General features: G+C 63.6%; 8 protein-coding genes across 8 annotated transcripts in view; 5 read left to right on the forward strand and 3 right to left on the reverse strand.

The window, feature by feature from the left end:
- The window catches only part of F751_0270 (Mitochondrial import receptor subunit TOM40-1), a gene marked incomplete at both ends in the record, with an annotated part of 5,255 nt that extends 1,874 nt beyond the window's left edge, over nt 1-3,381 (forward strand). The window contains 8 exons of the mRNA XM_011403261.1: nt 4-158; nt 319-504; nt 1,293-1,536; nt 1,672-1,738; nt 1,972-2,433; nt 2,752-2,858; nt 2,944-3,055; nt 3,257-3,381. Of these exons, the coding sequence (XP_011401563.1) occupies nt 4-158; nt 319-504; nt 1,293-1,536; nt 1,672-1,738; nt 1,972-2,433; nt 2,752-2,858; nt 2,944-3,055; nt 3,257-3,381 (1,458 nt within the window). The remainder of the gene's footprint in view (nt 1-3; nt 159-318; nt 505-1,292; nt 1,537-1,671; nt 1,739-1,971; nt 2,434-2,751; nt 2,859-2,943; nt 3,056-3,256) is intronic.
- A 293-nt stretch (nt 3,382-3,674) lies between these two features.
- On the reverse strand, nt 3,675-4,749 carry F751_0271 (Ubiquitin-conjugating enzyme E2 14; the record flags this gene model as incomplete). Its single annotated transcript, XM_011403262.1, has 5 exons — nt 3,675-3,830; nt 4,025-4,128; nt 4,294-4,442; nt 4,542-4,593; nt 4,707-4,749. The coding sequence occupies 5 exons, from the start codon at nt 4,747-4,749 to the stop codon at nt 3,675-3,677; spliced, it is 504 nt and encodes a 167-aa protein (XP_011401564.1).
- Nucleotides 4,750-5,175: 426 nt separating this feature from the next.
- F751_0272 (hypothetical protein) lies at nt 5,176-6,443 on the forward strand (the record flags this gene model as incomplete). The annotated part of the gene is made up of 3 exons (XM_011403263.1): nt 5,176-5,414; nt 5,574-6,074; nt 6,314-6,443. 3 exons carry the CDS (start codon nt 5,176-5,178, stop codon nt 6,441-6,443), a joined length of 870 nt encoding a protein of 289 aa, XP_011401565.1.
- Nucleotides 6,444-8,965: 2,522 nt separating this feature from the next.
- On the forward strand, nt 8,966-9,440 carry F751_0273 (Ribosomal RNA large subunit methyltransferase E; the record flags this gene model as incomplete). Its single annotated transcript, XM_011403264.1, has 2 exons — nt 8,966-9,115; nt 9,288-9,440. 2 exons carry the CDS (start codon nt 8,966-8,968, stop codon nt 9,438-9,440), a joined length of 303 nt encoding a protein of 100 aa, XP_011401566.1.
- A 503-nt stretch (nt 9,441-9,943) lies between these two features.
- F751_0274 (Oligopeptidase A) lies at nt 9,944-15,477 on the reverse strand (the record flags this gene model as incomplete). The annotated part of the gene is made up of 15 exons (XM_011403265.1): nt 9,944-10,012; nt 10,198-10,351; nt 10,566-10,629; nt 10,872-10,984; nt 11,091-11,183; nt 11,323-11,360; nt 11,541-11,652; nt 11,890-12,018; nt 12,167-12,330; nt 12,594-12,998; nt 13,164-13,397; nt 13,669-13,752; nt 13,869-14,084; nt 14,989-15,072; nt 15,316-15,477. The coding sequence occupies 15 exons, from the start codon at nt 15,475-15,477 to the stop codon at nt 9,944-9,946; spliced, it is 2,121 nt and encodes a 706-aa protein (XP_011401567.1).
- Nucleotides 15,478-16,071: 594 nt separating this feature from the next.
- Nucleotides 16,072-20,108, reverse strand: F751_0275 (ATP-dependent Clp protease ATP-binding subunit clpA-like protein CD4A, chloroplastic; the record flags this gene model as incomplete). Its single annotated transcript, XM_011403266.1, has 7 exons — nt 16,072-16,157; nt 16,319-16,471; nt 16,625-18,359; nt 18,523-18,648; nt 18,902-19,017; nt 19,290-19,457; nt 19,736-20,108. The coding sequence occupies 7 exons, from the start codon at nt 20,106-20,108 to the stop codon at nt 16,072-16,074; spliced, it is 2,757 nt and encodes a 918-aa protein (XP_011401568.1).
- F751_0276 (hypothetical protein) lies at nt 17,839-18,318 on the forward strand (the record flags this gene model as incomplete). The annotated part of the gene is made up of 1 exon (XM_011403267.1): nt 17,839-18,318. A coding segment is annotated over one exon (480 nt), but the record flags the coding sequence as incomplete, so codon positions are not given.
- Nucleotides 20,109-20,470: 362 nt separating the features above from the next.
- F751_0277 (hypothetical protein) overlaps nt 20,471-22,493 on the forward strand; it is a gene marked incomplete at both ends in the record, with an annotated part of 5,572 nt that continues 3,549 nt past the window's right edge. The window contains 5 exons of the mRNA XM_011403268.1: nt 20,471-20,683; nt 20,831-20,900; nt 21,080-21,195; nt 21,254-21,350; nt 22,230-22,424. Coding sequence (XP_011401570.1) covers nt 20,471-20,683; nt 20,831-20,900; nt 21,080-21,195; nt 21,254-21,350; nt 22,230-22,424 — 691 coding nt within the window. The remainder of the gene's footprint in view (nt 20,684-20,830; nt 20,901-21,079; nt 21,196-21,253; nt 21,351-22,229; nt 22,425-22,493) is intronic.

Here is a 22,493-nt window from a genome sequence, read left to right on the forward strand (position 1 = left end):
GAGGCCGCCGACCGCACGCCGCCTGGCGCGCCGCGCGCCGCCTGGCTCCTAGGCCAGTGCGCCGCCTTCCGGCGCGCGGCGGCGGGGGAATGGCAGCAGCGCCACGCCGCCATTTTCCACCTCGTCTTCGGCGTGCTGTCCCAGGACGGCGAACGAAGGTGAGGGGTGGGGGTGGGGAGGATGTCGGCTGCTGGCGGCCCAGGGCGCCAGGCGTGTGACACCACCGCCCAAACCTGCGATCTCCCCCTTCCCCTTCCTACCCTCTCCTCCCGGGCCACCCTGACTCTGACCAGACATTCCCCCTCGCCCCTTTTGCAGCGCCTTCAACCAGCACTACATGCCCTGGCTGAATGATCTGGGACTAGAGAGGCTGGACCACGAGTTCCACACGCTGGCCAACTACCTGGCGCTGGCGCGGGCGGGGGCCGAGGTGGGGGAGGTGCATGGCATGATCCGGGCCTACGTCCAGGCCGTCGTCTCCAAGGTGGCCGCCACCTCGCTGGGGTAAAGGAGGTTCCACTCCAGACCGCGGGGCAGGCGCCCACCCCGCGGTCTCCCTCCCAGGGGCTGGCTTGCTGCTGCGGGGGAGGTGCAGGGAGTCAGAAGGGCTTCTTCAGGGAACATTCCTGGCGCCTGGCCCGGAGGAGAGTCCTGAAGGCTCCGATGGGCCCCACATCCACCCCCCTCTCCACCCTTCACCTGTGCCCCGCGCACTCTCCCTGTACTGCTAACCCCCCCCCAAAGGATCCGCCACCACTCTGCTCGTCGCGCTTCACCTTGCCAAGGAATGATGTTAGGTTCCCAAACATCACATGCCCTCACGCTTGAGTACTGTGCCTGCCCTGCCTGGCGGGAGGCTGTTGCACCCAGCCCTGCTCCCTGTCGTGTTCGATCCTTTTGCTCCTGATCATGGGCAACGACCGTAGCCTCTGGTACCCCACATGTCTGCAGCCTGCCCTTCCCTGCTGTCATCCTGCGATGGCCGGTGATGCAACTATCTGAACTGCTCTGTGTGAAAATCTCACCAGGTCCGACTGGGCACTGTTGGCGCGGGGTGTCTGAAGCGGCATTGCTGTCGAGTGGCCTCGGGCATGGAGTGGCCAGCTGGATGCCGGCGCAGGGGTGGTGTGTGCCTCGCTGTGGGGCCATGCTGGGTCCACCTCAGCAGCCGTGACAGCAGGGACTGCGCATTGGGCATGGGAGGAACAAACGGGAGGCGGCCAGGCTGAGTGGAGTGAAGGGGACAGGAGGACACAAACCCCCTCCACCAAAACCCACAAACAAGAAACCAGGAAGGCGCTTGGTCCCTTTCGCGCCTGGGCCTGTCGCCCGTATGTCAGAGGCAAGGCAGTTCCTGATTCATCCCCTTCCACACCCACACCAACCGTGCACGTGGCAGAGGAGACGCAGGGCGTTCCTGGCGTGAAGCCCCTGTCGACGATGGGCGTCACCATCTCCCGTGCGGAGGCCGCTCCCACCGCCCCAAACCCCTTCTTCCCAGCCACTGCCGCCGCTGCCATCGCCGCGGTCGATAAGGTGGACGTCGGATGATTGGAAAGGATGGGATGGAGGTCAGGAGGTGGTAATGTTACCTGCTGTCGTGTGTGGGACTGCTGTTCCGGTGTACGAGTGCGCACCGATCACCCCTCACCCCTCTGTGCGACCACGCAGCCCAAGACCGACTACATGAACCTGCCTCAGCCTGTGCGCTACGATGAGCTACAGCGGGAGATCATGAGTGCGTGCTGGGGAGGGAAAGTGGGTGGGGGGCGATGGACAAGGGGGACTGGGAAACCCTGCATGGACAGCCAATGCGCACCGTGGGTCTTGGGGACTCTACCTCGCGTTGCCTCCCGCCGGCCGAGGTATACCGTCCTGTGCCAGTCCTGCCTGCGGATTGAGCCCTTGCCACATGGCTCTGGATCCCTCTCACCCCTTGACCCCCCTCCCGACCCCGCCCCCCACCCCCAGTGTCGCTGAAGCCCGACCTGTTTGAGGGCATGCGCCTGGAGCTCTCCAAGCCCCTGAACCACAACTTTGGCCTGTCCCACAGCGTGTACATGGGCAACCTGGAGGTGCCCACCGCCAACAACCAGCCCGTGAAGATGCCCATCGGCACCTACGAGTTTGGCGCCAACCTGGTGACCAACAGCGGCAACCTCATGCTCGGGCGGGTGACCACTGACGGGCGGCTGACGGGGCGGGCGGTGTACAACCTGGCGCCCTGGGCCGCGCTCAAGTCCCAGTTTCAGCTGGCCGGCGAGCCGGGGATGAGCCAGGGCATGTTTGACGTGGACGTGCGGGGCGCCGACTGGAACGGCACGCTCAAGTATGGCACCAGCAACTTCTACGGCGCCAACTACTTCCAGTCCGTGGCGCAGAACCTGTCGCTGGGGGGGGAGATCTTCTACCTGGCGGAGCAGCGGCGATCTGGTGGGTGGCGCAGGCTTTGATTGTCAAAGGAGGGAGGTAGAGGGATGGGGGATTCTTCATGGTTTGGTGCGATGCGCAGCCAGGTCTGGGCATCCGAAGTTGGGACCTGGACTTGATTGAACTGGGGGCGATCAAGTGTGGGGTCGCAACGGCCCTGGCGCGGCCAGTTGTGGGAATCCCAGACGCTTGCAAGACTGTTTGATCCCACGGTGTGTGTCCCTTGATTGAAGAGGAGGACCACCCGGGTGCATATATAGCACGCCTCCACCTCTTGCAAGCGTCCCAGTGACACCCTGCCCGCATGCGCCCCGCGCGCAGGCATCGGTTTGGCGGCGCGGCACGCCACCGACACCTCGATCGCCACGGTCCAGGTGGCGAACACTGGCCTGCTGTCGCTCAGCTACCTCCAGCGTGTGAACGAGAAGGTGAGGGGCTGGGGGGTGCGAGCGCCGATGCCCTCTCCAAGGGATGCACGGCAGTACTTGTGAACCTTGCCCTCCCCCCCTGCAGGTGACCCTGTCCACTGACTTTGTGTTCAACAAGAACTCGCGCGAGGCGACGGCCTCGTTCGGGTACGACTACATCCTGAGGCAGGCACGACTCCGCGGCCGCATCGACACCGGTGCGTGCGTGCATGGCGTGGGGCAGGGGGGTAGCTGGGAGGGGGCGGTCACGCGCCCAGCCTTGCAGCCTTGCCGTGCCAAGCCTGGCAAGCACGCGCTCCTAGGGTCAGGTACCCCCCCAGCTGGCCGCTTGGAAATATCAGACCCGCATTCATGGAGTTGTGCCCCCTCACATGCCCTCGACCCACTCCTGTCGCCAGACGGCAAGATTGGCGCGTACGTGGAGGAGAGGCTGTCGGTGGGCATCAATTTTGTGCTGTCTGCCGAACTGGACCACGTGAAGAAGGACTACAAGTTTGGCTTTGGCCTGAACGTCGGCGAGTGAGCATGCCTGCCCTCACCCCTGCGATGTGCCGGAGGCGGTGCCATGAATATTATTCGCTGGGTTGGTGTGACAGAGGAGGGGGTTGGGCTGGGTGTGGTGAGGGCCCGGCAATGTGGCAGGGAATGGGGGAGGAGGTACAGGAGGCAGGTAGCTGGCAGCAGCACCTGTGGGGCAGGGGATGTAAGAATGCTGCTGCACGGGGCTGCTGCACGCCTGCTCATCATGAACCACAGGTGACCCAGGAGGAAGTCCTGGGCTCGCTTCCACACAGCACTCTTGTCCTGCATCCAGCATCAGAGCTCCTCCTGGCTGCGCCTGACGATGCGTGCCACCTTCTTCCGGAACTCTGCCCGGTTCTCCCTCCACTCCTTGGCGGCGTCGATGTTGGCGGGGGACTCGTCGTTGGGCGAGGATAGCATACTGATGATGGACAGCACGATGCTCTCCACCTGAAGAGCGAGGGGGGGAAGGGATGGAATGCTGATCTGGTAGCAGGACTGTGCTGAGTAGGATGTCTGGACCCGCCGGGCCTAAGCACTTGGGAGCTGCACAGGCCAAGCTGGCTGCTGCTCTACCAAGTTGAGCCTTGTAGCTAGTCGACGCGCAGGTCAAGCAGAGACAAGTGCCGAGCCCGATCACTCACGGTGTGCACGGGGCTCCACTTCTCAGCGGCGCTCTCCTGAGGGTTCAAGGGGTCGAAGCCAGGGGCATGCAGGATCGAGATGCAGACGCGCCCGTCCGGGAACACTGCAGGGACGGAGGCATGGGCAAGAGTGACTGGGTCTTCCTGCAGCCTCACTGCCCTGAATGCTGGAAGAATCGCTTGCAAGCGCTTGCAGCTCAGTCAGAAAACTCAATGCAAAAGACCATAGCGCCACCTATCAGGCCCTCCACCTTGCGCCGGAATCGTACCGTTTGGGTGCCACATGGCGGAGGTGAAGCGGCAGTCGGGAGGGGACTGGGGGTAGTCAGGGGGGAACTTGAGGATGGCATTGAAGAATCCGCCCTCATACAGGGTGTCCGGGGGGCCTAATACTGTCACCGCCCACTCGAAGAGGTTGCTGTATGGAGAGGCAGTGGGGGGGGAGGCATGGAGCTCCAGGACCCACATCACTGAACATGGGGATGCGCCTCAGGCCGGCAGGCCCCCGGGCTCCCACCTATCATCGTTGAGCCCTGCCGAGAAGCCCTCCACAGGATTCTTGGTGAGCTCTGTGAGAAACAGGGGAGTGATTGCATCGAGCAGTGCAATGATAAAGGTGAAGACACCGCGTCGCCATGTGATCAGTAACCTCGGACCTTGCAGACAACCGCACATCACGTACCTTTCAATTGCTTGCGAAGCAGCAGAGATGCTTGGTCGGTCATGCAGGGCAGAGATCGATCGCAAGTCTGCCTCCAGCGAGCACCGACGTCAGCCTGTAACGTCCAGGCTGGGACCAATGACGCCTCACCAAGAATCACAGGCGCCGCTCACGGAGAGGTTGCGCTTGCAACAGGCTTGACAGGATGCAGTGAGTGCAGTGAGTTCCCTTGCAGCGTCAGGTGTCGCGGGGCCCAAGCGGGAAGGCTGTGGGCAAAGGATGAGAAACCCTGCTTTCCACGTTTCCGAAACTATGCATGGACCGTCTCGTGCGACGAGGTCCTGATGCTCCTTGTCACGACTGCAACGGTGTCCTTCCAGTCGTGTTATAACCAGTAGCTGGTTTGTAGCATGCTTGGGGTGGTGGGGAGGGCGGTCCCAACTCTGCAGCGGCCGTGATGTTGGAGCCACCTTGAGGACGACCAGGTGCCATGCCCAGCCCCATACCCTACCCGCCCTGCTGCGTGGTATTCGTATATGCTGGCGATGGCGAATCTCTTGCGCAAGCCGCGCGATCCAGTGAGTGGACGCACGTCCACGCCCTGGCTGGGCGAGGGATTTCTGGCGTGCTCCTGCTCAAAGATGCCGGCCAGCACACCGTGCTAACCTGCGAGTCCCTTGTCACTCAGTTCCTGGGCACGGAAGCAGCTGAAGGCGACATTGCTGCCAGGTATCCTCCAAGCCAGCTTGCATGGGCGCATGAGTCCAGCGAGTGGGGTGCTTCACACGGCCATCAAACTGGACCCTCCTTGCAGATGGCTCAACAGGCCTCTCTAGGATCAAACATGGGGTGCTGACTCTCACCCAGCCGGTCCTTCCCTTGATGCAGATTCAAGAACCTGCGGCCGGTCTGCCTGGCGGACTCCGCCTCGGTCTGCGCCACCGCCGCTGGCAGCGGGTGCCTCATCCAGCGGCTGGCCGCCGGCACCGCGCCGCAGGACGCGGCTGCGCTGGCATCGCGGAACCTGGCCAAGGGCGCGCCAGCCGTCTTCCTGGCGGTGACCGACCCGGCGGCGGCAGGCGAAGGCGCCGCGCCAGCCAGCGCGTGGAGTGCTGCGCTGGCCTGGGTCCAGGCCTTCCTGGAGGCCGGGGCCCTGGAGGGCACACTGCTCACGATCGTCTTTGCGGTGGAGGCGCCGCTGCCGGCGCCGCTGGCCTGCCGTGTTGCAGAGGCGGGCGGCGCGCAGCCGATGCTCGCCCCCGCTGGCCCCGACTTCCCCCCCTTGCCCCGGCCCTGGCAGAGCTTCCAGGCGAGTGGGCCGACGGGGTTGGTCGACGTCAGCAGGGCATGCGTGGGGCTGACCCTGCAGCACCTCCCAGGCGTCACCAGGTCAGACCATGCAGGGCGCCATGGGGGTGGCTGGCTGGCAGGGAGCGTGGTGGTGTGGCTGGTTGTGAAGATGTGGGAAAAGGGGACAAGCCGCATGTAGAGGGTATCGCAACTGTATCGAGGGTCTGCCAGCATTTGAGGCTGCCTGCACTGCTGCCTGCACTGGCAGCGGGGAATCTTCACCTAGCCTCTGCACCCTTCGCACGCTCTGCACTTCCCAATGCACTTCCACATTCCAGGTGTGATCTGATGGAGAGCTTCCAGCCGGAGGCCATCTGCCAAAAGGGCGGGGCAGGCATGATCCTGGCGGAGAGCTTGTTGGCCGAGCTGGCGTTTAAGATCGGGCATGCACCCAAGTACGGGGCGTAGGAGATGTTTCACAGCGGAGGGCAGCGCGGAGGGCATGCTTTGCAGAACAGAATGTACACTTGACCGGAGTGAGCAGGACTGCAAGCTGTGCTATGAAAACCATGGCGATACATCACTCCATGATGCTCCGCGAGAGACAGGGGATGGTGCGATGCATGCACGTGGGATGAGTGGATGCAAGGCAAAAGTTATTTATACACAAAGGACCCAGATTATTCAGCTATGTGCACCTCCGCAGCCTCAGCGATGGGCCTGAGCATCGGCCAGGCGGGCTGCCAGCCCCACGAACTGGGCCAGCGTGAGGTGACGAGCAGACTCGGCCCGGCCAGATTCCTCATGCGCAAAGGAAAGCATGGTCTCTGCCTCTGTCACAGAGATTTCCTGGCCCAAGGTGGCTGCAGCCTGCACGGTTGTGGCGAGAGCGGATGCTATGAATTGGCACATGGGCCGCTCCTGGGCAAGCAGCTGCCGCACAAGGTCACAACTGCCAGTGTTGACCAGCTGCATTGTAAACGAGGCAGCCCGCATCCACCTGGTGTCACCAAAGGAACGCTCAGGACGGACCACCCACCACCACCCTACTCCAATGTGTTGCCTCCAGTGGGACCATACAATCCCAGCTGCCCCCACATTCCCAACCGCTTACCAGTATCAGGCCATGGATGTCTACCGTCCCTTTCCCTGCCCCTGCAAGGAGTGCAAAACACGCCTCTAGCTCTCCCGGGCTGGGATCAAGTGCTGGCAGCCCTTTCCTGCGCTTCTGCTTCTTGCTCGCTGCAGTGGGCCTCGCTGGCTGGGCATCAGGAGCCAGGGTGTGTGCACCGTTGGGGTCGTGCGACTTGGGGAAGGGGGCAGCGGCCTCGCAGGACTGTGTCTCCTCTCGGCGGTCATGGGCCCCATCTCCTTGCGCGCTGTGGGATTCAGCGGCTTCCTTGACTGCGAGGGACATCTCCAGGGCAAGCTGCAGGTCTGCATCATCCTCATCCTCATCGGGCACACCCTGTGCGATGTCACTCGAGCGGGCGGCGCTGCAGAAGCCATGGACCTCCTCGCTGTCCTCCACTTGAGCAGCCCTCTCAGAGGCAGTACTGGTGCTGGGGGAGGGCACTGCCTCCTCACGCAGAGGGTCATACTCCTCGGGCTCGCTGATGTCCCTCCCTGCCTCCTCCTCCTCCTGGTCGGACACATCCGCCAATGGTGCCCTGTCTTCTGTAGTTCCTGCCTTTATTCTGCTGGATCGGCGACGAGGTCCACCCTGCATCTGATCCAAGCCCAGGTGCGCTGCCTTGGCCTCATCCCTAGCCTGGCGTTCTTGACTGAGGCGTCGCACAGAGGCTCCAATCTGAGCCAGGATGGAGGTGGGCCATGCTACAAAGCAGACGATACAAATAATCTATCATAACCAACTACAGCAGAGGGGTTCAAAAACCCACCTCCAGCTGCTCTAGCATCGCTTTATTCCGCAACTGTGCCCTCCGGCGAGCCTCCTCCATGCCCGTCATGCTGTACGCCGACGAGGGCTAGCAGCTCATCAGCGCCATGCCATTTGATCCTAAACGCATAGAATAAACCTTCCAGCCATTGTCGAGTCGTGAACGCCGATCCCACCTCGAGCGAGGACGGTCGTGTGATCATGCTGCGCATGCTGGGCCTGGACCCCATGCAAGTCCAGGCCATCGGTGTTTCATGCACTTGCCGACATTCGGGCAGCAGCAGCTACTCATCAACACCTATGCGCCTATACTCGAATGCCCCCTGCGCATGGAACCGGTAATCGAGGTGCCGGGCGCATGGGGAGCCGTGTGACCCGAACCGGTCGGGTGCTGGAGGATGTTTTCTTCAAGAAAGCCAAGGTTAGTAGAGAGCTGTGAATCGTGATAGAAATATTGGGTGTTCCCACTTTCTTGGCAATGCATTAAGTCGACAACTCTGGGGGTCATGTTGTGCAGGCAGCTGGGTACGTCGCCCGGAGCGCCTACAAGCTGCTCGAGATTCAGGAGAAGCACCGCATTATTCCGCGAGGGGGACAGGTTCTCGACCTCGGATGTCATCCCGGAGCATGGTTGCAGGTCGCCTGTCAAGCCATCGGACCACGGTCTGCAGGAGGGGCTGTGCTGGGGATAGATCTCCAGGTAGGTGATGTGGGCCTTCACCAAGAGGATTCCATCTCATTCCATGGCAATTTTTCTCCGATGAAACCGCTCACTGCGAGCAGTCTTCGCACATGGTCGTAAGATATCACGCAATGCCCTGTCCAGGAAACATCCAAGCCTGGCAAGTGGTGCGATGACCGGGTGGTTGTTGTGCAGGGTGACGCTCGCGAGCTGACACTAGACTTCTGGCAGGAGTACGCGCCGACGGTGAGCGAAATATCAGTTGAACAGGTTGCAGCATCGTCCGCTGAAGACAGATCTCCCTTTCACTTGACTGCAGTTTCACTCATGCCAACCGTCACCCTAGCACGAGGTTCACCGCCCTTCCTCACTTTTTCCACACAGGGCATGGATGTGGTGCTGTCAGATATGTGCCACTTCACGCATGGCAACAAGATGATGGACTCCTACAAGTCCTTAGAGCTGGCGCAGACTGCCGTTGACATTGCCATGTCGGCAGGCCCAGGGTCGAATGGAATCCTGCGACCTGGAGGCAGCCTCATCATGAAGCTTCTGCAGGTAAGGAGGGTGTATGCAACGATGGTCAGGAGAATGTGGGCGTTGCTACATATGGCAGTGTATCACACCAGGGGTCCTGAAAGTGCACAGCAGCTCCTGCAGGAGCGGCAGCGGGGTAGTACACCAAGGTGCCCCTCTGTTCTCGGCCATGTCGATTGTCTCTCTCCTGCAGGGGCCTGGCACAATGGAGTTTGCGGCTGACATGCGTCCCTACTTCAAGAAGGTGGCTTGGCAGCGGCCAAAGGCTACCAGGAGCGAGAGCAAGGAGGTGTACCTCATTGGCCTCAAACGCCACTCCCCATCCGACCTGTCCGCCTCCGCCTGACCAGACTTCCATGCTATGTCTCGATGAGTTTTGATGACTACGCAGTGATGTTAGTACCTTGATGAGCCTTCTGAGTGCAGATTCAGGAATGAGATCGTGTTTCTGTGGCTTGAAGGGGTGATTGCAAAACGCTCTTTCGACCTGCAGCGTCATTCGAGGTAACCCTGCGCTTCCCTCGCTGCAATGGGGCACAAGGCTCTTCCACAGGTCCACGAGGTCGAAGAGCCATCCGGTGGCGGACAAAGGTACCTTGCGTGCCACAACTTAAAGATTCGGGCTGGACTGTGATCATTAGACTATCGGGAAACCTTGCAAAGGGGCATCCGACCATGCCCTAGCGACTGTATGCAGCCATCTTGACGTCGCCATCCACACAATGTCATCACATCGACCGGTCACCTAATCAACGCAGCATGCGCAGCCGAAGCTGCACCACATGCATTTGCTGGATTCAGGGGATGCCAGGGGGCAAGCTTGAGCCACGCAACCTCTCCATCCTCGGCCTAAGCAGCAGTGACAAGGTTGTTGTGCCTCAGCAGAGCATCCACCGTGGGCTGCCTCCCGCGGAAATCCTGTGGGAAGGAGTAGAAGACACATCGGCAGCATGAGGCAGCGATGTCCAGCAAAGTTTTCTTTCTTGAAAGAAGTACAGTGGATCCCTCGGACAGCCCAGACAGCAGGTTGGCAAGGTTCTGAAAAATGGTGATGTTGATCAGGCTATAATGCTGCCAAAACCTGATCTCCACCAGCACCGCACCTCAAACACGAGGTGAGGAGCACGGCCCCCTCCCAGGGCCAGCACAGTGTTTGCGAAGCGGCGTCCAGTCTCCTTCACGGCGGCCTCGTCGTCCAAGCCCGCATCCTCAAAGGCGGCAAAGGCGTCGGCAGACAGCACTTCTGCCCACTTGTAGCTGCGTGAAAGTGTGTTTCAGTGAGCGTCGGGGTCCCGCTCTTCAAGTTGGGTTCGGGCCGAGAATCACAACAGTGGGGCGGGGAGGATGCAGTGAGCATCCACTTTACCAAGCCATTGTCAGCAGCCCTAATTAAGGGCTTTCGATGTATGTGCAGGCCCATGCAAGCCCCAAACCTTGCGATATGACACCCCCCCCCCCTCGGCCTCCGCACCTGAAGTACCCTGCAGAATATCCACCGGCAAAGATGTGGGAAAACCCGCACAGGAAGCGGTCCTCTGGTAGGGGAGGCAGCACCGTCGCCTTCTCCGCGATCTGTTGGTGTTTGTTGGTGATGGCATGATAGTAGAGTGAGAGTCATCAGCTGTGAGCCAGTGATTGCATCATCATGAGCACACCCAAGTCGACACACCAGCTCAACTATTTACTCATCCCCAACACCAGCTCCTCCATCTGGGGGCTTCATCGTCGGAAGCAGCTCATGCAGCGAGACACATCCAGCCTCTCAGTCACCATAAACGCGCCTTGCGGTCCCGGTCGAAGATGGACTCGCCCTGCCCGGGGACAAAATTGGTGTGCAGGTCGAGGTCCAGCAGCGCGAAGTGGACCTGGCGCAGGGTCATGCTGCCAGACCTGCGCGGGGCGTGGGGCCTCTGGGGTTTGGCACCTGCCCAGCACATCCCTTGGAAGGCACAGGGGGGCACACCCCAGGGACGACCTGCCCATGCAACCGGCCCACCTGTAGGTCCGCGCGGCCAACAGGCGCTGGTACAGGTCCTCCGGCAGCTTCTCGCCGGTCTCGTAGTGGCGCGCAAACCCGTCCAGGGTTTGCCTGTGGTTTATTGGGGTGTGTGTAAGAGCTGATGGATGTATATTCACGGCTCCAGCGCTAGACAACCGGTCTTGCCCCACCAGGCGCAGCAGCACAGCCATGGCAGCTTGAAATCCATCCCTTCGCCACCGCACCGCACCTGTCATAGCACCAGTTCTCCATGAATTGGCTCGGCAACTGCGCGGCAGGGGTGGATCGGCGGGAACAGGTCATGAGACTGGGTTGGCGACGCATGCATAGCGACATGGTGCATCGTACCCGCGCTGGAAGAGGACTTCTGCACCGGGTTCTCAAGAAGTCATCCCAGACAGCCCTCCGCGCCGAGCCCCTGTGCCATCCCGGTGCAACCCACCCCACCTCGACGGCGTCCCACTCCACTCCGCGGATGCCGGCGATGAGGCCCTCCTCCTGCTGAGTCAGCATGTGCTGGGAAGCGTGCCCAAACTCGTGGAACAGGGTCTCCACCTCCCTGAAGACAGGCACGGGGATGAAATTTTCACTCTCTGCCTGGTTTGGAATGGCGAGATGCTCTCACACTCACACTGCGCATGCAGTCTGAGGTTGGATACCATGTCAGGACCAGTCAAAGGCAAGGAACGTCTGGTACTAAATGGCGAATAGCAGCGGGGAGACCCGTCCTGATCTCCATGCTGTTGTCAGATCCCTCAGCCACATCTCCCACACCCTGCCTCAGGCCCCAAGTCACCTGAATGTCATGAGGGAGGGCTTGTCCCCCACCGGCGGCGTCTGGTTGCACACCATGTGCGCCACCGGCAAGCGCACCGACTGGCCATCCTGAGCGAACAGGCGTGACTGTCCGCACACCTCGTCCATCCTTGGCGACGGGAGGAATGGGGAGCAGTGAGCAGCGATGCCTGATCAGGAGGCGCAGCAGGGGCAGGGGCTCGCGCTGAGGTCTTCACCTGCCCCCCCTCAGTGGACTTCCATTTTCCCCCCCACACACAGGGAATGCATTCTCTCACCAGGCACCCCCCCTCTTCTCAGAGGGACGGGAGTAGGGGTCCAGGTAAAAGTAGGCCTTGGGCTGGCCGTCCTTCTTCACCGCGAAGAACCTGACGTCCGGGTGCCAGATGGGGGCCTGGCCGTCAGCGGCTTCGATGGTCACTCCAAACAGGCGGTTGGCCAGCTGCAGTCAATGTGTTGCAGTGCATTGGATTCGTGGTTGGCGATCGCAGTTTCCTTTGGGTAGCACAGTGGCAGCAGGAGTACATGTACGCAGGCGAGCTGCACAGCGTTCCCATCAAGACTGCAGGATCGAGGAGCTGGATCCAAGGGTGGGCGCAAGCAGTCCCGTGGATTTGTTCCAAGGCCCCTCCCTTCAGCCTCCGACACCTCCCCTTCCCCTTTCTTCCTCCCCAACACCCCCTCCTCCCCTGAAATCGAGCTCACTTTAAACAGGCCCTCCAGGACATTGGGCAGGGCGAAGAAGGGCCTCAGCTCCTCGTCGCTGATGCTGTACTTGTCCTCCTTCAGGCGCTCCGCCCAGAAGGTGACGTCCCAGTGCGCCAGGTCGCCCTGGAAGCCGCGGCCGGCGGCAAAGGCCTGGACGTCGCGCAGGTCGGCCTCGGCGGCGGGGCGCGCCGCGGCGCGCAGCTGCTCCAGCAGCGCCTGCGCCTCGCCCAGCGTGGCCATCTTGCTGGCCATGGACAGCTCGGCGTAGGAGGCGTAGCCCAGCAGCGCGGCCTTCTCCCGCCGCAGCTCCAGCGTGCGCTCGATGACGGGGGTGTTGTCCAGCGCGCCCGCCGAGGCACGCGTGATGTTGGCGCGGTACAGCTCCTCGCGCAGCGCGCGGTTCTCCGCGTGCGTCATGACCGGGAAGTACGAGGGAAAGTCCAGCGTGAAGAGCCAGGGGCCCTCCTCGGGCGTGGCGGCCTCGGACCCCGGCTCCCCCGCGGCGGCCCGCGCCGCGCCGGCCAGCGCGGAGGGCGGCAGCCCCGCCACCTCGGCCCTGTCGGTGACCAGGCGCTTGAAGGCCTTGGTCGCGTCCAGCACGTTGTTGCTGAACTTGGTGCTCAGCGCGCTCAGCTCCTGCTGGATGGCGTTGAAGCGGTCGCGCGCCTCGCCCTCCAGCGCCACGCCGCCCAGCACGAAGTCGCGCAGCTCCAGGTCCACCGCACGGCGCTGGGCCTCGGACAGCGAGGCCCATTCTGGGCCGTCCTTGAGCGCCCTGAAGGCTGCGTACAGCGGCTGGCTCTGATGACATGGGGAGGAGGGGGGGGGAGGTGATCGATGGGGCACCCATACTATGATAGATATGGTACTTTTAGGGAGGCAATGCTGTTCGTCAACATCTGTGACAAGTATAGTGAGCAGGAAGAAAGAAAGGCCGGGTGATGTTGGCATCAAGCAGACTGGAGGTGGAGTCGGTCAGCCTTACGGGAGCTGGCGGCCCCATCAAATACACTCCCTGCACATTGACAGTCGCATACCTTCACAATACCTTACCCCCGTCCCATCTCAGTACCTGGGACAGGCGGAGGGAAAGCTTGACCTTCTCGGGCTGCACCTCCTCCACCGCCTCACGCAGGGCCGGGTTGTCCTTGACGGCCTGCAGAGGGAGCAACGAAGGGCCTCGTCAGGGTGCGCAGTGGCGCCCACGGCTCAGTCGAGTCAGTGGATCATAGGATTAGAGAGCTCTGCAGGCCACCTCCCCCAGCCCCCCACCGCAAACAACCATCTCGCCTTCAGGTGAGAGACAGTACCCCAGGCGCGTGCCATGCGGTCCGCGATGCGCTCCAGCGGGTCCACGATGCCGGACCAGGTGGGCTGCAGCCCCTTCTCCAGCTCGTCCAGGGCGGCATGCTGGCGAGCCAGGACCTCCCTGATGCCGGGGACCACGTCCTCGGGCCTCACGGCGTCGAAGGCCGGCAAGGGGGAGTCCTGGACGTGGGAGATGGCGGAATGATTGCCATCATGGTACAAAGTGAACCATCGAGCCTGGCCAAGGTGCATGTCGCACCGCATGGCCCGCGATGCACCGTCCTGGACCACATACCGTCAGCAGAGGGTTGGACTCCACTGCGATGGCCATGGCAGCTGCCCTCAGGGAGATCGAATTGCTCTGACCCTGAGACCGATGAGATTGCTGGGATACGAAATGCGGGGGTGTGCCCACCCGACGGGAGAGTGGGTCCGTGCGCGATCCAGTCACGGAAGCCCAACGCCGGTGCGGGCCCGGGTAGGCAGGGCGCAGGAAGACTTTGCTGGTCGGAACGGCAGTGCACAGCATGTAGATTGATCGCAGCAACATTGAGAACCCCGGTGCACAAGAAGAACTTCATGGCACCCCCATGACGATGGCTCTACATCCTCTTCCTGCGCGCGGAAACTCATGGCGAGACGGCCAGACATTTTACGATCGTGAGGGTGGAAAGGATTGGAAGAAGGGCGATGAAATCCAAGCTCCAAGGAGTCTTTGTGAACGACAGGTGAGAAGAAGAGGAGCAGTAAGGGATATGACAACTTTCAAAGAATAGTAGTGACTGCAAGGTAGGGTTGCTGGGCTGGTCTGTACACGACGGCCACGCATGTGAGAGTCGCCAGCTCTATCTACGAGTCTCCGGCGATTGCTACCTAGGGCTTGGATGGCTTAGTTGATCCCTTCTTCACATGCCCCTTTCCCTGCGGAGCATGAGTTGAAGAGGATGAGTATGAGATCAGGGCAACAGCGATCTCTGTACACCACACCAAAGGTGCTGGGGGAGAACAGTACATTCAAATAGTCTGACAAACATGCAAGCCCATCTCCATCTGACAACCCCCATCTGGCGGCCCGCGCACTCACCAGGCACTTGGGGCAGGGGATGTCGTGCGCCCACTTGGCCTCCCACCGCACTTGGCCGGCGCCTTTGCAGATCGGGCAGGGGGACTGCCCGGGTTTGAGGGAGGCAAGGGCTGCAGGGGCCCGGGCTGCCTCTCCTTTCTCAGCAGCTACACCCTGTTGCTGTACAGCATTCTTTGGCAATGTGGGGCTCGGTGGCGGAGGAGCAGCTGCCCGGCCTTGTGCTGCCAACACTTTTGGCGGAGCCTCTTCCTCTTGTGCGGCTGCCTCCTGCTGCTGCTGCTGTTGCTGCTGCCGCTGCTGCTGCTGCCGCTGTGAGGCCGTGTACACCGTGAGGGCCAGGCTGTACACCAGGAGGAAGCCCAGGGCCGCGCGGCTGGCCAGTCCGATCACGCTCTTCTGCACCAGGCGCACCATGAGTGCGGCGGGGAGGATCTTGGACAGCGCCCTGTTCAGGACTCGCTGCATGGCCTTGATGACCAGGCCCGGCATGAGCCGGGGCACGGCCGCGCAGACCACCGCAGGCCCGCGCGGGCTACGCCGTGCATCGCCTGAATGGTTGAGTGGCCTCGTGATACCACCCTGTCGCTTCGCATGGCGCAAGCTGGCCGAGGCTCGCGCGGCCACTACATGACAGGGAGCGCTCGAGGGTCTGATGCCGGCTGTGGTCAAGGGCATGCTCGGACTCAGTGGCGCTCCTCAGCCATGCAAAAAATACTGATGAGCTTAGTTGTTGTCCAGGGGTCTTCACGCTGGCATGGTATGGCTGTGGCCTCCAGATTTTCCCTTGCAGGCCAGGGTTTGATGACGCGCGCGTGGCCAGACGTGGCCCATGTGGATCACATTCTCTCCAGTCGCAAGCTTGAGACCTGCGTTGGCTGTGGATCAGGTCCCATTTCCTTTCACACATGACAGACAGGTGACTGCTTGAGCTATCGTCATCTGTACAGACAAGACGGGGCAAGGTGGAGATCAGGCATGCACTGGCCTTGCCCTGGTTCGGCAGTCCTGCCCGGGCTCCCCACCCTTGCAGAAGGGGAGGCGCCCGCATCGGCAGAGCGCGGCGTCGGTCTTGGCGCTCGGGGTCTAAGAGATCCCGGCGGGGGTGGCATCGATGACGCTGGTGTGTTTCCGATCGCCATTGAGCACGGAAATCTGGCCGTCGGCGTCCACTGTGTGGAGGTTGAATTGGGTGTCGGATGGCAAGAAGGGTGGGGATCTCTCGCATAGAGGATTCTCACCCTTGGAGCACATGCTGGTGGTCTGCATTGCCATGCAACGCCCTTCTGTGCTCCCCTCCCCCCCCCCTCCACCCCCCCTCCCACACGCCCACCGTCCATGATGACGCTGTCGCCCTCCTTGATGTCGCCCGACAGCATGCGCTCGGCCATGCTGTCCTCCAGCAGGCGCATGATGGCGCGGCGCAGCGGCCGCGCGCCGTAGGACGGGTTGTACCCTTCGTCCACCAGGCGGTCCTTGAAGCGCTCTGTTGGGTGGGTGGGTGGGTTCCAGGTGGGATCGGATCCGACAATGGGGTCGCAGGAATGGGGCTCTCCAGACACACGGTGGTGAGCGGCATGGTCCCCATCGCCTTCCCAGCCAACAGAAGTCACCCTGCGCCCCCCTTCCCCATGCCCACCCGTAACGTCGATCTTGATGCCCTTCTCCAGCGCGCGGTTGAAGACCTCGCGCAGCATGATCTCGGCGATGCTCTTCACCTCCAGCTTGGTGAGCTGGCGGAAGACGATGATCTCGTCCAGGCGGTTCAGGAACTCGGGCCGGAAGTACTGCTTCAGCTCCTCGTTCACCAGCGTCTTGATGCGGTTGTAGGACCGGTCCTCCTCGTTGGTATCCAGCTGGAATCCGATCTGGCCGCCGCCCTTCTCGATGACTGACGACCCGACGTTGGAGGTGAGGATGATGAGCGTGTTCTTGAAGTCCACGGTGCGGCCCTTGGAGTCGGTCAGGCGCCCGTCCTCCAGGATCTGGAGCATCATGTTGAAGACGTCGGGGTGGGCCTTCTCGATCTCGTCAAACAGGATGACGGTGTAGGGCCGGCGGCGCACCGCCTCGGTCAGCTGGCCGCCCTCCTGGTAGCCCACGTAGCCGGGGGGCGACCCGATGAGCTTGGACACGGTGTGGCGCTCCATGAACTCGGACATGTCCAGGCGCACCATGGCCTCCTCGGAGCCAAAGTAGTAGCTGGCCAGGGTCTTGGCCAGCTCCGACTTGCCCACGCCGGTGGGCCCCGAGAAAATGAAGGAGGCGATGGGGCGCGCGGGGTTCTTCAGCCCCACGCGCGCGCGGCGGATGGCGCGCGCAATGGCGGTCACCGCCTCGTCCTGGCCGATGACGCGGCCGTGCAGCACGCCCTCCATGTTGATCAGTCGGTCGTTCTCGTCGGACGACACCTTCTCGATGGGGATGCCCGTCCACTGCGCCACGATGTTGGCGATGTCAGCCTCGGTGACCACGGGCCCCGCCTCGCCCCCGGCCTCCGCCTCCGCCACGCTCGTGTCCTTGGCCGAGGCGGTGATGGCCCCGATCTGGGCCTTGAGCTCCATCTCGCGGTCGCGCAGGGCGCCCGCCTTCTCAAAGTCCTGCCCGCGCACCGCAGCGTCCTTCTCGCGCAGCAGTGCACGCAGCTCCTTGTCCAGGTCGCGCGCCTCCTCGGGCAGGGCGGCGTGGCGCAGGCGCACGCGCGACCCCGCCTCGTCGATCAGGTCGATGGCCTTGTCGGGCAGGAAGCGGTCGGAGATGTACTGGCTGGCAAACTTGGCCGCGCTGGACAGCGCCTCGTCCGTGTAGCGCAGCTTGTGGTGCGCCTCGTAGCGCTCGCGCAGGCCGCCCAGGATCTCCACCGTCTCCTCCACGCTGGGCTCCGCGACCAGCACCGGCTGGAAGCGGCGCTCCAGCGCCGGGTCCTTCTCAATGTGCTTCCGGTACTCGTCCAGCGTGGTGGCCCCGATGCACTGCATCTCGCCGCGCGCCAGCGCCGGCTTCAGGATGTTGGCCGCGTCGATGGCGCCCTCCGCCGCCCCCGCCCCGATCAGCGTGTGCACCTCGTCGATCATGAGGATTATGTCGTCATTCTGCTTGATCTCCTCCATCAGCTTCTTCAGCCGCTCCTCGAACTCGCCGCGGTACTTGGTCCCCGCCACCAGCAGGCCCAGGTCCAGGGTCACCACCTGCTTGCCCTCGATCGTCTCGGGCACATCCCCCGCCGCGATGCGCTGGGCCAGGCCCTCCGCCACCGCGGTCTTGCCCACGCCCGGCTCCCCGATCAGGCACGGGTTGTTCTTGGTACGGCGGCCGAGGATCTGGGTCACACGCTCGATCTCCCGCACCCGGCCCACGCAGGGGTCCAGCTTGCCCTGGGTGCATGGCATGGGTTGCAGAGGTGCCGAGTGAGGGCGAGGTCTGCAGCCGGCATGCGCGAGCCTCCACCAGACCACACACACCGCGACAGTCCCGTGACTCGGGCCACCAAAGTCAGCAGCTCCCCGGCGTTCATCACAACTGCACCAGGCCTCTCACCTCCTCGGCCTGGGCGGTCAGGTTGGTGCCGTACTCCTCCAGGGTGGGCATCTTGTTGGAGCCGGTGGACCCTCCGCCCACCGTGGTGCCCACGGGCTCCTGCGACTCACCCACCATGCGTACCACCTGGCGAGTGTGAATGGAGGGGTGGCTTGAGGGGTCGAGGGTACCGAGGCCAGACGCTGGCGGTGGGAAAGCAACTCAGAGGGGATTCACTAAAGCCAGATTACCAGGGGATCTTGCACTCCAACACGGACTGCTGGATGTCAGTGTCATTATGACCCTAGTATGCACTCTCTCACCGTCGCTCCCAGGCGTGAACAAGCATGCTCTCAGTCCCCAAGGCCCTAGCCTAGATTTAAATGGCACAGTAACCCACCTGAGTGCGGATCTTCTGGGGGTCGGCGCCCAGGGTCTCCAGCACGCGGGAGGCCACGCCCTCACCCTCGCGCAGCAGGCCCAGCAGGATGTGCTCCGTGCCAATGTAGTTGTGGCCTGGTGAGGGGGGTGGCAGGGGGAGGGGGCTTGAGGGTAGGGATAGAGGGGAGCATGCAGAAGGTGGGGTCCACAATTAGAAGGAGAACGCAGTGCACACCGCACCCATGCTGCCACCAACAGGGGTCGAGTGCTGTGCTGTGCTGGGAAGCCCTTCCTCAGGCACCAGTGTCAGGCAGATGCGCAGCTGGCAACGGTCATGAGCTTCCATCCGACCCATACGCTCGCAGGCAGATCGCCCCTGGGACGCCATTCCCTCCAGCCCCGCTCACCGAGCTGGCGAGCCTCCTCCAGGGACAGCTCCAGCACACGCTTGGCGCGGGGGGTGAAGGGGATCTCCACGGCCACAAAGCCGCTCCCCCGGCCGATGATCTTCTCGACCTCCACACGCGCATCTTTCAGCGTGACGCCCATCGACTTGAGGACCTTGGCGGCGATGCCTGGGGAAAGGAAGAAGTGTTGAGATAAGTTCAAAGGCGTGTGCAGGACCACGGAGGGTTTGCATGCAGGCTGTCGCCCCGGCCACACACAGCCCAGCATGCCAGTGCACAGCATGCACCAGCCACACAAATGGACGGCATGGCGACGCTTGAAAGTAAGGGCACAGGGAGGCAGTGTCCCTCTCCAGCAGGGCACATCATTGTCTCGAGGATGAGTCGTGCAATCTGCACGGAGCAACCCACGGTCGGAGCCAGAGGACCCCCCCCCTTCTGCCAACCTGTGGACTCCCCAATCAACCCCAGCAGGATTTGCTCCGTCCCCACGAAGTTGTGGCCCAGACGGCGAGCCTCCTCCTGCGCGAGCATGACCACCTTGATGGCCTTCTCGGTGAACCGCTCAAACATCATGCGGGTCACGCGCACGGCGCTGGTGGTGCGGCCCCGCGACCGGCGCACGGCCTTGCCCACGGCCTGCTGCAGGGTCTGGGGGCTCCCAGACCCCGCCTGCCCCGCCCGATCCACATGATTCAGGCGCCTGAAGCCGGAAAAGGGAGTGAGGGTGGTGAAGTGCTGCTTGCTGCTGGTCGAGCCCCGGGTCACGCTGGAGCCGGAGGGCGCCAATACGCCATAGCTGGCTGCGACGGTCTGCATGCTGCCGCACTGATGGTGCGTGCAGCTGGGTTCCGATTGGTGATCTGCGGGAGGGTCTGGGGAGGGGTCCCGGTAATAGATCCATCGCGATGGACGATGGCCCGGGCTCATCCACCCCACACTAGCTGGAAAGCGCGGCGCGCTGGCCTGGAGCATCGGGCCGGGCCATGCAGGATCGGGAGCGCCCCTTCCCGACTCCTGCGCGATCCAGCAACCCTTGCCAGACCCTGAACCCTCTGCATCGTTTCCATTGTACCCGCGGCTGCGTCGATCAGGCTGATAAAGACGGACGGTGCGGGGGCCCATCCTTCTCCTCCCTCGTTTGAAAGTCAGTGAGGCCCCGTGCCGTGTGCCACGCCGCAATGGAAGACGATGCCGGTTTCGGCAAGGCTTCCCGATTGAGGAGGCACAGGGCCGGGCTGGGGGCCTCCGCCACACCGTACGCCCGGAACAAGCCAGTGGCTGCGCCCACCGCCCTGGCCCACCAGCCCTTGCTGGATAATGCTGACGGCCGATCTCGCCTCGGCACGGTGCTGAGGGCTCCCCTGAAAGCAGCAGCCTATGTTCTGACGCGGGTGAGGGCGGGGTGGTAGCCACTGGGAAGGAGTACGGTGTGGAGTTGGGCATATTGGAGAGGGGATGTCTGTCTGGTGGTCACAGCGCATAAGCACTGGCCAGGTCCGATGCCACAATGCCTGTGATGCCTGCTTGCCACCCCACAGGTCCCACTGATTGGAGGGTACTTTGGGGAGAATTCCAAGGCGGCCTCCCCTGCCGCTGCTTCGCCACAAGGTGCGGGGCAGTCGCGGCGCTTTAATTGTGCAAGGGCGGTGGGAGATGCTCGAGTCCTTGCAACCTCAATCTGAAACCCGTGGTTTCCCAGTTTGGGCCGACTTGGTGCTGGCAGACGGGGAGGCGTGCACTCCACAAGCCCCCTCACCCCTGCGCCCCCCCCCCCCCCACGCCAGCAGAGAACGGCGGCGAGCCCGGCGAGGACATGGCCGCCTCCCCCACGCCCACGGAGGCCGAGGCCTCGCTGGCCGGGTTTGCGGGCGGGGCCCCTCCCCGACCCCGCCTCGCCTTCGCTGTCCCGCTTCCTCACCCCCCCGGCCCACCTCAAGTCGGCCGAGGAGGCGGCGGCCGAGGACGTCAACGCCACGCCCTACGACGACGTCCTGGCCCTCCTCCGCGCCGGACCGCTGGCCTCGGGGTCGCCCGCGCCGGGCGCGCTGGGCTCCGCCCGTCGCCGCACGATGCAGCCGCTGGGCTCGGCCGCGGGCCCCCACTCCTCGGCGCGGCGCTCCAGCCTGAACCCCGCCTTCCCGCCCTCGGCCGGCTCCAGGCTCGGGCCGGCCGCCGGCGCGGGCGCGCTGGTCACCCGGCCCTTCCCCGCCCCCCTCGGTGCCCACGCCGGCGCGGGGCCGAGCCCGCTGGCCTTCCGGAGGCGGGCGGCGCCCGAGCGCCGCGCCCAGGAACCATTCACCTTCGACCCGCCCCGCGGCAGAGCGCCCAGCGTCGCCAACGGGCGCGCCGCCCCATCCCCGTCCGCCGCCGCCGGGCCTGGCGCTGCAGTGGCGCCGCCGCCGCCCGGACCACCGGCGCAGCCGGCGCGGCTGGCTTGGACACCCATGCAGCGTACGGGCGGTGCCACGCCCTCCGCGCTGGGCCTCAAGCGCCGGGCAAGGGAGGATGAGGGCCCCGGCGGCGACGCGTGGGAGGCCGACACCATCAGCATCCTGGACCTGCAGCGGCGGACGCGGGCGCGCGGCGCCGGCGCCAGTACCGCAGGACGGACTCCGTACCGCCCTGCAGTAGCCCCGCCGGGGCTGGGCGCCGCCGGCACGCCGGGCGCCCGGGGCTCCGCCACGCCGGAGCTCTTCCCCCTGCTGGGAGGGCCGGCCAGCCCCTGGTCGGGTGAGGGACTGTATGGGATGGGGTGGTTGTCACGGAGTAGGGAGGTGGACAGCTGCAGGGTTTGGGAGGGTCGTCAGCAGGCCTTTGTTATCAGACCGGTCTACGCGGAGGGCCCAGGAACTGGATCAGCGTACCGGGTTTCCTCTCCCCACTCGCTCGCTCGCCTGCTTTCCTAATCGACCCCCCGTCCCTGCCCACCAATCACAGGCCCCGCGCGTGCCCAGATCGCCTCGCTGTCCGACCCCCTGGGCCTGCCGCGCGCCACAACGGAGACGGCGCGCCGCATCCTGGCCACGCTGGACGCGCTGGACGCCAGCCTGACCCCGGGGTCAAAGGGCGCCGGAGAGGGCGACGAGGAGGCCCTGCGCGCGCCTCCTCCTTCCACCAGCCTGAACGCCGACGGTGGGCATGGGGAGGAGCGTGTGGGTGCGTGTGTGGTGGGTGGGCTGCCAGGCGATGCTGGTGAGGGGC

The sequence above is a fragment of the Auxenochlorella protothecoides genome (genome assembly GCF_000733215.1).
Source record: "Auxenochlorella protothecoides strain 0710 unplaced genomic scaffold scaffold101, whole genome shotgun sequence".
NCBI lineage: Eukaryota > Viridiplantae > Chlorophyta > Trebouxiophyceae > Chlorellales > Chlorellaceae > Auxenochlorella > Auxenochlorella protothecoides.